This window comes from Balearica regulorum, chromosome 1, assembly GCF_011004875.1.
Source record: "Balearica regulorum gibbericeps isolate bBalReg1 chromosome 1, bBalReg1.pri, whole genome shotgun sequence".
Taxonomy (NCBI): domain Eukaryota; kingdom Metazoa; phylum Chordata; class Aves; order Gruiformes; family Gruidae; genus Balearica; species Balearica regulorum.
The window spans coordinates 75,795,426-75,809,606 of record NC_046184.1 but is presented as its reverse complement, the minus strand read 5'-3'; the positions used below and the strand labels follow the sequence as shown (position 1 = coordinate 75,809,606).

At 42.2% G+C, this 14,181-nt stretch overlaps 1 protein-coding gene across 1 annotated transcript; it reads right to left on the bottom strand.

The window, feature by feature from the left end:
* Positions 1-7,042: 7,042 nt before the first annotated feature.
* Positions 7,043-13,913, bottom strand: MED21 (mediator complex subunit 21). Its single transcript, XM_075759242.1, has 4 exons — positions 12,757-13,913; positions 12,264-12,378; positions 10,162-10,262; positions 7,043-7,564 (listed from the first exon to the last, which is right to left on the bottom strand). Exons 1-4 carry the CDS (start codon positions 12,796-12,798, stop codon positions 7,388-7,390), a joined length of 435 nt encoding a protein of 144 aa, XP_075615357.1. The 5' UTR covers positions 12,799-13,913; the 3' UTR covers positions 7,043-7,387.
* Between the last annotated feature and the right edge of the window lie 268 nt (positions 13,914-14,181).

Genomic DNA, 14,181 nt, shown 5'->3' with positions numbered 1-14,181 from the left:
CAGCTACACCTAAGGTTAAAACAGTGCCTTTTAGCATGCCTCATCAACTGGATTCCTTCTCCTGTTAGAGAGGCTGGCAGGGATTAATTACTTTTAATTGGTCAATTAAGGACCAGGTGGAAGGAACCACACAGGTGAACATGGCTGTATACTCATTCACCTGCAGCTGCTGCAAAATACTTGTAGAGGAAGCAAGATAGGGAAGCAAACACAGTTGTTCTGGGCTGAGAAATACTAATGTGATGAGTAAAATTACACTTTGCACGCTTGAGCAGACCAAAACAAGGCAGAGGTGCTCATTCTGCCTCACTGCGGGATTTCACTCCCTCTGAGCAAACCAGGGGCCTCCACTGCAGCGTGCTGGAGTCATGGGAATGATTCCCCTTGTTGTTGGTCAGCACAAGCAAGGGCAGGTCCTGCTTTGCGCTCCTCGTACACCTGTCTGACACGCTGAAAGTCTCAGGACTTCTGTAGCGCCTAGGAACTTCAGCTCTCCTTTGCTAACAGTGACTACTTAAGCAGTGTGGTTTGGGCTCTTGGATGCCTAAGGCAAGCTGGAATACATCACCCAGATCAGCTGTAAGCACCTTTTCATAGCTGGCTCCCACAGTACAAATTAAAACCATGTAATTTTAACCAGTTGCATAATTTTACATTCAAACTCAGTGACTTTTGTGGAAGGAGGACCTCATTGTGCATCCTTTAGGAATCCAATTTAGGTGTGACTGTGCTTCATGAGGCTAAAGTCACGTCCACGCGGCAGCCCCAACCGTGATGCTGTAGGGAGAGTCGTGTAACGGGAGCCCCGTGAGAGAGGAGGAGGTACCTCACCAAGAGGTCTGGTGCTAGGTGGGTATTATATACTCACTCACTGCCCTTGAGATCATTTAAAATGTGGGGGAGTTGTTTCCTTTTTTTCCTTCTTCTTCACTGCAGTGTTTCCCTTCCCTGATTTTACACTGTGCTTCTGTCTTGGTAAATCACACAGTAAATGTACGGAGGCACGTGCCCCACTTTATGGCGCCCAGGACAGTTAGGATGCTTCTTTAGCTTTGCATACACATACCTAGTCCCACTGAAATAAAGGGCCTGCTTCCTCTCCATCACATGCCACTTGACCAACAGCTGGGCTACTCTGCTGGCTTTTCTTCAGCAGGAGTTGGATAAATCATTACACTCCCATTGCATCCGTTGCACAAGAGAAAGCTTTCTGACAGCAGCTTATTGCAATTTTTAAAACACCACTGAGTGAAAACCTCCTTTGCCAAAGCTGTCCTTCCAATCCCAGGTTGTTTAAACACATAGGGTGCTCACTGTCACACGCAGAGAGGTTTATCTAACTGCAGAATCTGAAAACTGCCCAGTTTTCAAAATTAATACTTGCTTATCTTGAGTTTTTGTTGATGTGAGCATGCAAAATAAAATGGCAGGCCAACTGTTAACAGAACCCACTCTTTTTCTGATGCCTCTGGAAAGGAAGCAGAGAGAGAGAACAGTATTTTTTTTCTTTCAGAAAGGCACACTTTATTAGGTTGTGTACAATTGTATTCTGACTGTCCTGACAGTTTTCCTTTAGCATCCCTCTTCTCCAGCACTGAAATAAAATTTCCCTTCCCCTGTTTTTCCCAGCTGGAGGCACCAAGCAAGCAGACTGTTACTTCTTCCTATTCATCACTCTGCAGACACCTGGAGAAGGGCCCCAGAGAGACACCTGCGGAAGGCCCACCTCCACAATCTCAGTAGGGTCTTGGTGCAAGAGCTCTCTTCTTTTGAGCTCTTAGCTTCAAAGGTGTTGTCCTTTTTATGAATATAGCTTCTCTCCCTTGGATCACAACTTGGGAAGACAATTATGATTCTTCTCTAGCACTTGTGGAAAGTTAATGTGCAGTCAATTGCTCTCCCACACAGCCATAGAATGAAGTACATTGTTTCCTGAAAGAGGGCTTCTATTTCAATCTTCTCCTTTTAAGTGGGCAGGGTGGAGAAAGGATGTTTTGCAGCCAAATTGCACAGTCCCTACTCAGCTACAAATTTCCACTTCACCAAATTAATTCATTTAGGTCTTCAGTGAAGTGTGTAAGGCTAAAGAGACTAAACCCAGGACCCTGGTAATATTTATAGTAAGTAAATAGCAAGTTAAAATAGTCAGGGGAAGATCTGTTTGTACCGTTGCGCTATGCTACCTGAGTGTTAGCTATAAACAGAAATTCAGAAGAAACATGGTGACAGTCTAAACAGTTATAAAACAGATAGCTCTTTTGTGCTCAGAGCAGGAGTTGAATGTGCTTGGCTACTTGGTTGAATATAGCAGCAGCAAGAATATAAAATTCCTGGTCTGCTTGTTTAGTTACCATGGACAAGCAAGGTTTCCTACAAGACTTTCCAAGAAACAAAAATAAAACCTGCACAGAAGTGTACACAAACAGCATGTAATAACTGTGAAGCTGCACTCCTACAAAGCATGTTATACTAACTACATTAAAACAGACAAAAACTTCCTGTAGATCATTTCCACCGTGGATGCTGCTCATGGCAAGCCCATAAAACAGAGTGGCTGACATACTTGAAGCATGAAAAAACACCTCATTTGCAAACTGTTTTCTGTGCCCTGTGTGGCACAAAGGAAATAGGTTAGGGTCCTGTCAGTCAATCAACAATTTGTTCTTAAGTCAATAAAAATCATTCAAACTTTCTTCCACAGATTTGAAGGAAAAAGCCAGAACAAAACTTTTGCTCTAGTCTCAGGTTTGGTGCCCGAAAATAGGGCTTTCATTATTTCTTATGTAAGACTACATAACAAGCTATATAAAACACAAATACAACTTCTTTCTTTAGAGGAGTCTGCCTTTGTCTAATAGTGAGTCAGCATCATCTGACAGATCAATTTTCTGTAAGTGTAGGATGTGGATTTTACATATCATGCTTTCCAAGGGCACCTGTTGGAAACTTGGGTCACTACAGCGTGGAATTTCACACCACACAAGGTCAACTCAATGGCTGCCAGTGCACAGACCTACATCACAAAATCTCATCAATAAGAATGAGGCACCAGATACCTCAAGTTTTTTGACCTCCAGATCTGCCTTTCTAGAAAGGGGACAACATTCCTTGATACTTTCTTGATTCTTTCTGAAACCGTTAATGTGTCTAGTATCCATAGGACCATTCGGGTCAGAAGAGACCTCAGAAAGGTCTAGCCCCATCTCCTGCTCAGAGGTGGGTCAGCTGTTACGCCAGCTGAGGTTGCTCAGAGCTTTATCCAGTCAGGTCTTGAAAAACTTCTGAGGGTTTCCAGCTTCTCTGGGGACCACGTTCCAAAACTTACCTGTCCTAATGGTGAAAGAGCTTTCCCTTGTGATCAGTCTGAACCTCTGTTGTTTCAATTTACGTCCACTGTCTGTCATTCTTCTGCCACGCACCACTGCAGAGAGCCTGGCCTCATCCCCTCCATCACTTCCCCACAGGCATGGTCAGGTTTCTGTTGGGTGCCCCCAAAGCTGTCTCTTCTCCCAGCCGAACTCCCCCACCCTCTCCTCATGGGGGAGGAGCTCTAGCCCACATTGTTGTGGTGGCCTTCTGCTGAGCTTGTAGTTTTTCAACAACTTGCTGATGTTGGGGGCCCAAAACTGTACAGAAGGTTCCAGATGCAGTCTAACAATGCCGAGCAGAGGGAAGTACTCACTTCCCTTGATCTACTGGCTGCACTCCCACTAATACAGCCCAGGATGCTGTTGGCCTTTTGTATTGCCAGGGCCAGCTGCTGGCCCGTGCTCAGCTCGCTGTCTGCTAAGACCCCTAGGTCCATTTGAGCAGAGCTGCTCCCCAGCCAGGCAGTCTCTGGCCTGTATTGCTGGAAACTCCCAAAATCTCCTTACATCAATCCTGCAGGCATGGCCAGAACACCCTCCTCATGCCACACGCAGCAGAAGCTCCTAGATCACCAAAGATCATCTACAATAGTAAGCCAGGATTAACTTCATAAAGACATGAAGCTAAATTATCATTAATGCACTTTTTCCAGTATCTTTAAAAACAAGTGTACAAATTCCTCTGTGTTTTTGTCTCTGAAAATGAGAACAGCTGCTGCGAGGTGCTCCTTTCCTCCAAGCACGGTTGTTTATAGTAAAGAATACTAGGCTTTGATCAGCCGCTTATATTTACTAAATTGATTCCAACATCTTTGCCAGTGGGCTGTATGGATTCTCAGCATGAAACGCTCCTGCTCATTTGAAGTGGTTGAGATTGTTTTTCAATGGAATTTTCCATTATGCTCTGTGCTATCATTCTTCAAAGCACAATTTGTTCACTGGGCAGTAGTCCTTGTCCAACATAACATGCAGAACAATTTTATATCTTGCTCATTACTTTTGTTTTCTTCCCATGATGCTTTATCTCCATTTATTCTCATCTCAACTAAAGTTTCCTTTTACAGCTCTCTTGCACGTAACCTGATATGTTTGTTAGCAGCTGTTATGTCAGGTTTTTTTCTCCCCCTACCCTCCCTCTCTCCAGCATTAAAAGTTTGGAGGCAGTCAAGACTTCTCAGGGAGGATACAATGCCTTTTTCCCAAAGGCATTTGCCTCCCTACCTTTTTCTTTCTTTTTTTTGTACTGAAAGTTGAGGTGCTAAATGGTACAGACACAGTAATCCTGCATGCCCTATAATTCCTGCATGAGTGCCCCCGAAGGAGATCAGTACTATTACATACTGTTTTTTAAACAGTGATGTTTAAACCCCTCCAGGAGGGGCTAGACAAATCATCACATCTCTAATACAGGGAAAAGGAATCCACATCTCCAAGCCCAAATCTAACACTTTGTCCATTAGACAGATGGAGCGAATCGGTGTTTCTCCCCTTTCTTCACATCAGAGCCCAACAAAAGATATACAACCTCACTGACTGAGCTGCCAACTGTAAAAGAGCAGGTGAAGATTTACAACAACTAGTCCAGCAACACAACACACAAGAAGTAGGGGTCACACACGTTGTAGTATTAGTCACTCAAATATTACATTATTTCTCAAGGAAAAAAAAGAGCAATTTTGGCTCTATTGTTACTTGTTTTTAACTGTATCACAAACTGCATCTCTATTAAATTGGCAACATTCACTAAACTAGACATAGGTAAAGTACTGAAAAGCCACACATACTAGGGAGCTTATACCTACGGTTAAGGTTTACTTCTAACTGTTCGATACTGATATACACTTTAACGTAAAGTGGGCTAGCATATTCAAATGAACAGCAACTAAAAGAAAAAGCTTCTACAGTTAGGCAGTATCAGGCTGCAGAAATACAGCAGTTTTCACGTAGGAAAACCAGAAAGATACGAAATTGAAAGAATTGTATTGTTACTGAAGGTGTAGACCATCTCCCACAGCTAAAGTTTCCAAGTTAACAAGTTTGAGGTGATGCACATGTTCAACTATACCAGGGAATCTACTATGAAGATCTAACTCCTTTTCCAGCAACATACATATCTCAAATTAATACATCTTGATTAAAAAAAAAATCCACAAACAAAGCCCAAACATTTCACTTTGAGTTTTCTAAGTCCATCAGTTTAAAAAGCAAACAAACAACAACGAAAAAATCCACCCACCCCTCAACCAACTTGAGATGCACTGGATACAGTTTTTCTAGGAAAAAACAAAACCAGGCCCCGTGACTGATTTCAAATGCAAATCTGGCCGCTCAAGCCTCCCCAGGACATGGGCATATTTACATGGCTTAATAAGTCATCACAGCCCAGTTATTTTTCACAGAACTGGGGCTGTGCTGTAGCCTGTTCATCTCCCCAAGTGTTCTTCCTTCAGTGGCATCCGGATAGTAGAAGAGCATCACAACAGCAGACTAAATTTATGACTACAGATATGCAAATTTGACAAAATAATATTAAACATTTATTTAAATACCAGTCTGATTAAATTCTTCAGTTTTAGTATTTGTTACAGGTAGGAACAGCTTTGTATTTTTTAATCCTCAAACCAGGCTGTATACAAGATGTCTCCTGTACCCATCCTTTCCTTGGTACAGTTTGGTGAGCGGCTGCATCTAATTCCTTAAGGATCAGCATGCTAAAGACATATCTGAATTGCTCTTATATCTCTATATACAATAATGGCATGTGTAACTTTCAAGGTTATGACAGCATGTCCAATATATAGAAGTAGGTAGTTTTGATCAGGAAATGAGCAGCTATGTGGCAATAACCAGCATCCTACAATAACGCAAGGCTCAAAAATACAGAAAATGACTAACAGTTCAACTCCAAGCTTAGGCATTGAACCCTATATTATCTAGTGGTTGGTTTGTTGGGGTTTTTTTCAAATATAAAAAGAGATGTTGGTATTTCTACAATCCTAACACAAGGGGCAAAAATTTATTCAGTGTGTGAAGATAAAAAACAAGAAACTCTCTAGGGCATGTTGGGGATGACAGGCCTCTTGCTGCCTCTGATCACAGCATTCACATGGCAGCCACTGCTTACAGTGAAAAGGAACATTACATAATAAGTTATTTTCAGTTTCCTCATTGCTAATTTCTTCCCAGTCATCCAATGCTTCCTCATTACTGTCTGTTTTAAAGGCATTCACTGTTGCCACGAGAATGCAGAATATTAGCAGACACAGAGAAATGTCACGAGCAAGTAAGAGTAAGTGTGTCAGAGGCAATAATGGTGTCAAAGACCCACTCGTGAATTACAAACAATAATAAATACCAATATCAGATACCTGCAGATTAATATTTTTTTAAAGGAGACGCCAATGGCAAGAACACTTACCTCTGCAAACATCAGAGTTACCTTATCCCTTTACTTGCTCTGTAAAGTGTGGTAAACTAGCCAAGTAGTAATACAAATGTTTAATTACCATTTCTGTTAATTAAAACAGATGGCCACCACTGCATTTACATCATTGCCTAGCATTGTCTCTGGCAGTGCTGCCATGGAACTCTGGCAAATTCAGGTGTGTCTGTGTTTGAACCTTATAAAAAAAATACACCAAGAATGTAAAAGTTTGAAAGTAGGCATAAGCACATTACACAAATCCTCTTAATATATTTTCCTGCTGAATTTCCTTTAGGGACTAAGGCCGGTGTAACGAAGATAACAAATCAGACTGAAGTCAGACATATTTATGAACAGAAAAGAAAGCTCAGAAATTAATATTTTAAGTCAAAGAAACATATATCAATACACGTAATTGTAGAACAGAACGACCGATTCTCATACAAAACTTGCAGTTCAAACTTTGATAAAAGACATCATTACAGACAATCAGAGCACTCCCGAGTTGCGCTCAGAGCTCCCCGTGGACCGAGCACCGTGTTTCCAACGCGTCTTTCCACAGTTGGCTTTTGCAAGGGCGCGCTGCCCTCTGGTGCTACGAGTCTGGCAGGGGCTGGCTGTGCGTACCGCTCCTCGTCTTCAGCTGTGACTGGGCGATATCTGCCAGGGCGCTCTGGATCTTTTCCAGCAGCATATCCCCACGATAAACGACCTCTTCCAACCGGGCAGCTGCTTCATGATTTTCTTCTTCTAATCGATACAGACTAGCAGCCTTTAAAATAAAAGGGAGAAAAGTAAGAATCTTCAAATACAACACAAAATTTACTTTGCTACTGAAGGATGAAATCGTTAGCGCTCCCCAGAAAAGAGAAAGATTCTCTCTTTAGCCCCTGAATTACATACTAGCAACTTCAAAGCAACTCCAAAGCAACTCCTTACAGGTTGTGACCTAAAATAGTGCATATCCACATGAAATAAACACAAAACCCCTCACCAAACAGAGATGTCAGCTTCTTTCTGACTCTTGGCAAAGTACAGCTTTTCCTGATGAGAAGTGAGTATTTATCCCCCTCCCCACTCCCTTACTGAAAGGTGCTCAGCATGATGTAAGTGTAACTTATTTAAACCTTTCTGTTAAATAGCGTATTTCAGATTAAACTGTATTATTTAACCTTTTCCCCCCCCCCCAATATTTTGTTTCAGAACCAAACTGCTTTTCAGACAGCCAAAATTTAGTGAAATAAATTTGATTAAAATTTTTTAAAGTATTAAAATATTTTGAAGTTAAAATGTTTTAAAACTGCTTGTTCTAACTGGACAACTGAAAAGACAAAACAAAATCATTTCAAATTGATATTTTTTAAAGCAGTTATACAGGTCCTTAAGAAGTCATGCAAATTGGCAAATTGGCTAATTGGCAAATTCTGTCCACATATTCACCTCATGTTCTCCAACACAGATGTCTGTAGTGAGGGTTAATATACGCATGAAGGACTTGATTGCCCTTGGAGGAAGGGTCAGAGAAGGAAGATGACAAAAGGTAAAAGTTTGAAATTTAGAATCCAGCTCAATTACTTCAGTCTGTTAAATAGTTAACTGCAGGTAAGCCACAGATTTGAGCAGAATACGTACTGCAAACTTCACCACAAGGGAACTCAAAAGGGACAGGTAAATTGTGTTGGGCATTAGTGTAGCAGCCCTTCTATCATTTCAGACAAGCCTCAGATTTGACATGTATATCAAGATAACCTTAGTATTAAAAGAAAAATAGATCCACCTAAGTACATCTCTATTAGCCAAGTATCTATCTACCACTTCTCAACAAAACCTATACTGCATATTTTAGAGTGTTTCAAGCACCTTCAAAACAGGTTTTTTAAAGAATGTCACAATATTTATCTTTAATACTGCACCAAATTAAACAACAGAAAATAAAAATCAAAACTAAAATCAGCAAGTGATGGAATCCAAGCTAACTTATCTCAAAACCACACCAAACAAAAAAAGATGAGAAATTCTTGTGAAATGAGATTCTGCATTAACAGAGCAAGAAACTGTTTGAGTATCACCTCTAAGGAAAGCATGCCCCTGGATATCCAACTCTTCTTTCTGGAGCATGCTGCTTTCCCTGCTCAGTCATGGAAAAAGCCTGTAATTTGTCTGCAGCAGGAGGAAACCTGTCTTCAGCTATTAAATACGCAGTTACATGAAATGATGCTAGTGTTAACAGGCCCAATTAGTATGTTCAGCAATTATTGTGACTAGTAAGATTTCCAAATTTAACCTCTTCTGTTTAAAACCAAATGCAATGTCACTGTCAAGTCATTTGTATTTGGCCCAGCAGGCACCTCTAGTATTAGTCTTTTGCAAAATGCCTTTGAATAGTTACAGATTATCAACCCAGGTGTAAAACCTTCAGGTGATCTTAAAGCAATTCCAGCATTCTCAGAGAAACAGCATTCTTTGCATCCTTGTTGCATTCTAAAAAGAAAATACTTGATGTAAATCTAGCAGAGTCAAAAAGAAGATGCTGTTTAACAGGCAAGATCTGTAGAAATAACAAGAAAAAAAACCCCAAACCCACCAACAAAGAAATCTCAACAAAGTGGCATTCCTTAAATTGTGGGTCCAAGGCATTTTTTGGAATTGAGAAAGAGCTGAGCATTGTGAAAAGATTCACAAGCTGTTTGCAGCAGTTCAGCTCCTGTAAGGTGGGGAATGGAGGTTGTGATACTGGCTGCACCTGCTAATAGCTGCCTGGCCAGTAGCTGCTGCCTGTTCCCACGCTCTTCCTAGAGTGCCGCTCTGTTCTAAAGAGAGGAGGAACCAGAAACAAAAGCACTGAGTTTATCTGGCTGGTCCAAAGGAGGTCACCCTGTTACTGACAAGTGAAAGTGTTTTGTGACTGAGCTGGAGAACTTAAAGGATACCCTGCAAACCCTTAAACAACCAGCAACATTGTGGAAGAACAAAAGGCTTCACTAAAGTGTTAGCTCTGCAGCTGCAAAATAAAACATGCTCCTAATGAGCAAGAGAATGTGAAAGATTATCCAAGGTAAAAAACCCAACAAAACCCCCACAATGAATCAGTAGTCTTGCATCTATTGTATTAACATTTGAACATCTGGTGGAAAAAAAAAGGGGGGGGGGGGTAGCAGTTTCCAGTATAATCTTATTTAGAACTAGTTGCAAGTTCAGTATTTCTGCTAAGCCTATACTCACAGGCTACCCTCGTGAAAAATTCAGGCCTATATTAAAGACATTTTTCAAGATTACATGGCCTAGAGAGTAAAAAAAAAATGTGTTTTAAGAAAGGAAGACGTTTAGCCTTCAGTTACATTTTGATATTTTAATTAAGAACACTCTTACCTGCAAAGCTGCTGTCGATTCTTCACTAGGCAGGGAATCTATTAGAACATCAATATCTTTCGCAGTTCGTGCGATCAATGCTGCGAACAGTTGGGCGTACTCTTTCAAAAAAAAAAAGTCAGCCCACTCAGTACATTATTAGAAATAAGCACAATTCTGCATACACAAAATTCTACAGACTTGAAGTAAGCAGGTGTTAGAAGTTCTCCTACATAAAGAAAACAACAGTATCACAACTGATGGGAACACAACCATATTAGATGAAAGTAATTTGATTCTAAGCCTAGATGAAACAAGGTAACTGCTTATACCAAGGGCGGGGCTTTGTACAAATGAGAAAATAACTCCATCACGGTTAGCCTGTTAAGAAATCACTAGTACCAGTACTAAGTGTCCTAGTCACTACATTAAGTATTGAGAAGTAGCTAGAAACTCATTTAACTTTTCAATCCTTGCCTTGAAATCTGCCACTAGACAAATAAAGGAACATGAGAAGTGATGTCAAGGCAGCGATTCAAACAGATGGATCATTTAAATCATGTTAAGCAACAGATCTTTAGTGAAAGAATTTGAGGGGCTTTAATTTAAAAAAGAATTCCTATTCAGCCACAGAAAAAGTTAAATTGCCCCTGAGAAATGGAAAAGGATTAGAAGTTTGTAACAGACCTTAATTTAGCTACTATATCACTGAAAGAACTCCATGGACTTTTTGGTGCCAAGAGGCACCAAAAGCCAAAACCAAAACCTTTCTGTATGGAATTGCATCCATTCAATTTGAATTAAGTTTGTTATTATTGTTAAAATACTGAAACAGCCCTTTTCAATTTATAATTTAGGATCTTACATATTTGTTTATGTTGCTTGGTTCACAAAAAATTTGTGGAAGCAAGAGAGGAAATACTTTCTAATGGCAAAAAGCTATAGAAGAGATTGACATTCTCAAAGCTATGCTTGACTTTAATTTAAAAAAGCAAGTAACAAACCCAATGTATCCATTTAAAACTTACTCAAGGTCACCACAGGGTTTTTCTGTAAAGAGTTTTAAGGCCTTCTTATTAAGGCTTTAAATATCTAAAGACACATAACTGGTAGTTTTGTTTTGCCTTATCAGCACTGCTAACGTGGCTGTATGATTTACTAAAGTCATTATATTCAGAGTTTTAGGAAAAGACAAATCAAAAGAGAAGTCAGTCATGACCTACCATTTTAAGACCTTAACAAAGCCTCCAGCTCCTGGCACCACACTGATGCCAACACCTGGGACAGCAGCAGGTGAGGAAGCAAACAAGCCCTTCAGCTGGCTCTTCCACCTAATTCCAGTATCAGATAGCAAACCACCACAGACCAATGAAGAACTAACATTCAGCTGTCCTAGAAAGTGCATCACTGTGCTCCAAATGAGCCTCCCCTGATATCCTAATAGACAAACCTAATCTGATACAAGTTATACATAAAATTTTCTTGGGAAAAAAAAAAAGAAAAAATATTCAGCATTAGAATAACATAGTTATTTAAATACTAACTTGAAATCCTCAACTCAGAGAGAACTTTTACTTTGCTTGCCGATTTCAGTGTCTTAGATCAGTTTCTTGTCTCTCAAAAAACCACAAAACCCAAAACAACAAAACCAAAACAGCCAACAACAAAACCACAGACAGGGAGATTCAACATGACATTATTCCTTAATTAATTACATAAGCAGATGATACATGGAAAACCACAAAAATTAAAAGTTTATGGCACGGAGAACTTTAAACTCATACATGATTTCACAAAATTAACACTAATTTTTTCTAAAAAGACTTCTTGGAAGTAATGGACAACTCCTTAACAACCTCTTGCAGCACTATTAAAATGGTTCATAACTGTAAAGCTACAGTGCAAAGAAACCAGCACAAGAAATACATTGTAATGCTTGCTTAACACTTAAAGTCACATTTCCACTATCACAATCTTATGCAGCAAGTGCAGCTGACATCAATTTACAACTTAACTTCAATCACTTCACCAGTTACTGAAATAGAGCACAGATTTCATATTATAGCACGTATACATCAGAACATGTTCGCATTTTGTTAGGAGACGCGGAAAGTAAGACTTGCCTTCTGTTGGATTAGCAGGCTGATCTTTGTTTATTGCTGTCTGAATGTTGCTGAAAGAGGCTGGGGGGCCACACTGCTGCAACACTCCAATGGCATTGCAGAATTGGTCTGCGAGCTGGAAGCAGTAAAGAGATCGCTAATTTACTTCAGCACTAAAGCTATTTCAATTTTATTTTGCATCCCAGCGGACCCCACGCAGCAGCCCGCCCCCACCCCGACGTTAGGTGGGAGCACACCCCCGTACCCCGTGGCGACACCCCTCTACCTAGGGGCTACCAGCGCTCGGGGCTGCGGGCGGGAGACCGCGGGGGCGGGGAGAGGGATCGCACCCCCTGACACACACAACGGCCAGACCCGGGCGCAGCAGCAGAGGCCGCGGGGGCAGGAGAAGAGGCAAAGTGAGGGGACGTGACCCAGCACCAGCCTGCCTGCCCTCCCCACCGGTAAGAGGAACGACAAGCGCCGGAGGAAAAGAGAGCAGCACCCGCCTCACCGAGTTCACCGCATCCTGCAACTGCGTTAACCGATCCGCCATGGCGCCGCCGCCACCGCCCGCCCGACAGGGCGGCAGCAAGCAGCGCAGCCAATAGGGCGCCTAGATGTTGGGTGGGCAGGGGAGGGGAGGGGCGGGGGCTTCCTTCCGGTGGGGCAGCGCGGGCCTGGCGCGCCCCCTGCAGGCCGGGAGGAGTCCCGGTCCCACCTCGGGTCAGGCGGTGTGGCCGGGCAGCAGCACCGGCAGCCCCGCGGGCGCCCCTTCAGGGCCACAGGAAGCCACTTTCTGACACTTTTTTGCTTTCTCGCCCGTGTTTGGCAGCTGCTGAACTGCAGGGCTGGGGCCAGGCAGGCCCCGGCTTTGAATAACGTTGTGCTTCGTTGTGGGAAGCACCCGAAGGGGAGCACCGCAGCGGAGGACGGAAGGGCACTGCAATGAGTGCTGCTTGTCTGCAGCAACTGGCATGTCAAGCCCGTTATTTCCTCTCAGAAATGCCAGTCTGTGATAATGATTGTAGCAGGGTTAAAAAAAGAAAACAAAACCGAAACCTAATTCCTGCGTCAGCGGCACTAGAAGGCCATTGTGCCAAGGAGTGCGCTGGTCTTGCTGTACAAGAGTCGCTCCGACACTGGCTGAAGGCAGCGCCGCCACAAAACTACTGTGCCGTAGACCAAAACCTACCACGCGTTTCTAAGGGGTTTACCACTGTTACATCATGTCAACGAGTTCTTTCCAGGAGTTCCATGAACTGGATGGATGCTGGACTGAGCCTGGAATAAGTGAGGCTCATGGCATGAGACAAGCCTCTCATTGGCACTGCTTGTGACCAAAAGCCACGGGTGAGCACTTTGAATGCTGAGCCGTGAATAAACAGCGACTGAGGTCAACTATGACAGTGGCAAACGCTAAACCAGACTTTTAGTATGTCAAGGATTTTCACTTAAAGGAACCTTGTTGAGCAGAACAAAAATAACCGCAGCAAACTAGATAACCTGAAGGAGGCTGCTTTCCTAAGCACAGTAGGCAAAGGTGGGGAGAACTTGCACCCATTTATCTGAAATATCTATAAACATGGAGCAGCACTCATCTCTACTTTCTTCTTACCCCAGACTGACAGCTTCGTTTTGCATTTTAACTGGAAACCGGATTGAAGCAAGCTGGGGAAAACAAAGTAAACAAAACAGGGGTGACCGTACAAGGCTTTTTAGAGCCTGGGTTACAACACGCATTCATAAATGAGGCCCCAAACAACAAAGTGAAACATAACCCTCCAAAAAAGAGAGACTTTTAATTTGCCTTCTGTTTTCTCCTGTCACGTGCCCAGGAATCACCTTCACACTCAGAGGTGCCTTGAGTCTGAGGCCTCGCAGCGTTTCTTCCTGCCGTTTATAAGCCAAAACAACCCGGAAGATACATTAAAAAAAT

Bases quoted from the DNA above. Each gene is read 5' to 3' on its own strand.
- MED21 (XM_075759242.1), bottom strand. From the start codon at position 12,798: ATGGCGGATCGGTTAACGCAGTTGCAGGATGCGGTGAACTCG. The intron at 12,379-12,756 runs GTGAGGCGGGTG...TACTGCTTCCAG, and splicing joins TGCAGGATGCGGTGAACTCG to CTCGCAGACCAATTCTGCAA. The intron at 10,263-12,263 runs GCAAGTCTTACT...TTTTTTTGAAAG, and splicing joins GCCTGCTAATCCAACAGAAG to AGTACGCCCAACTGTTCGCA.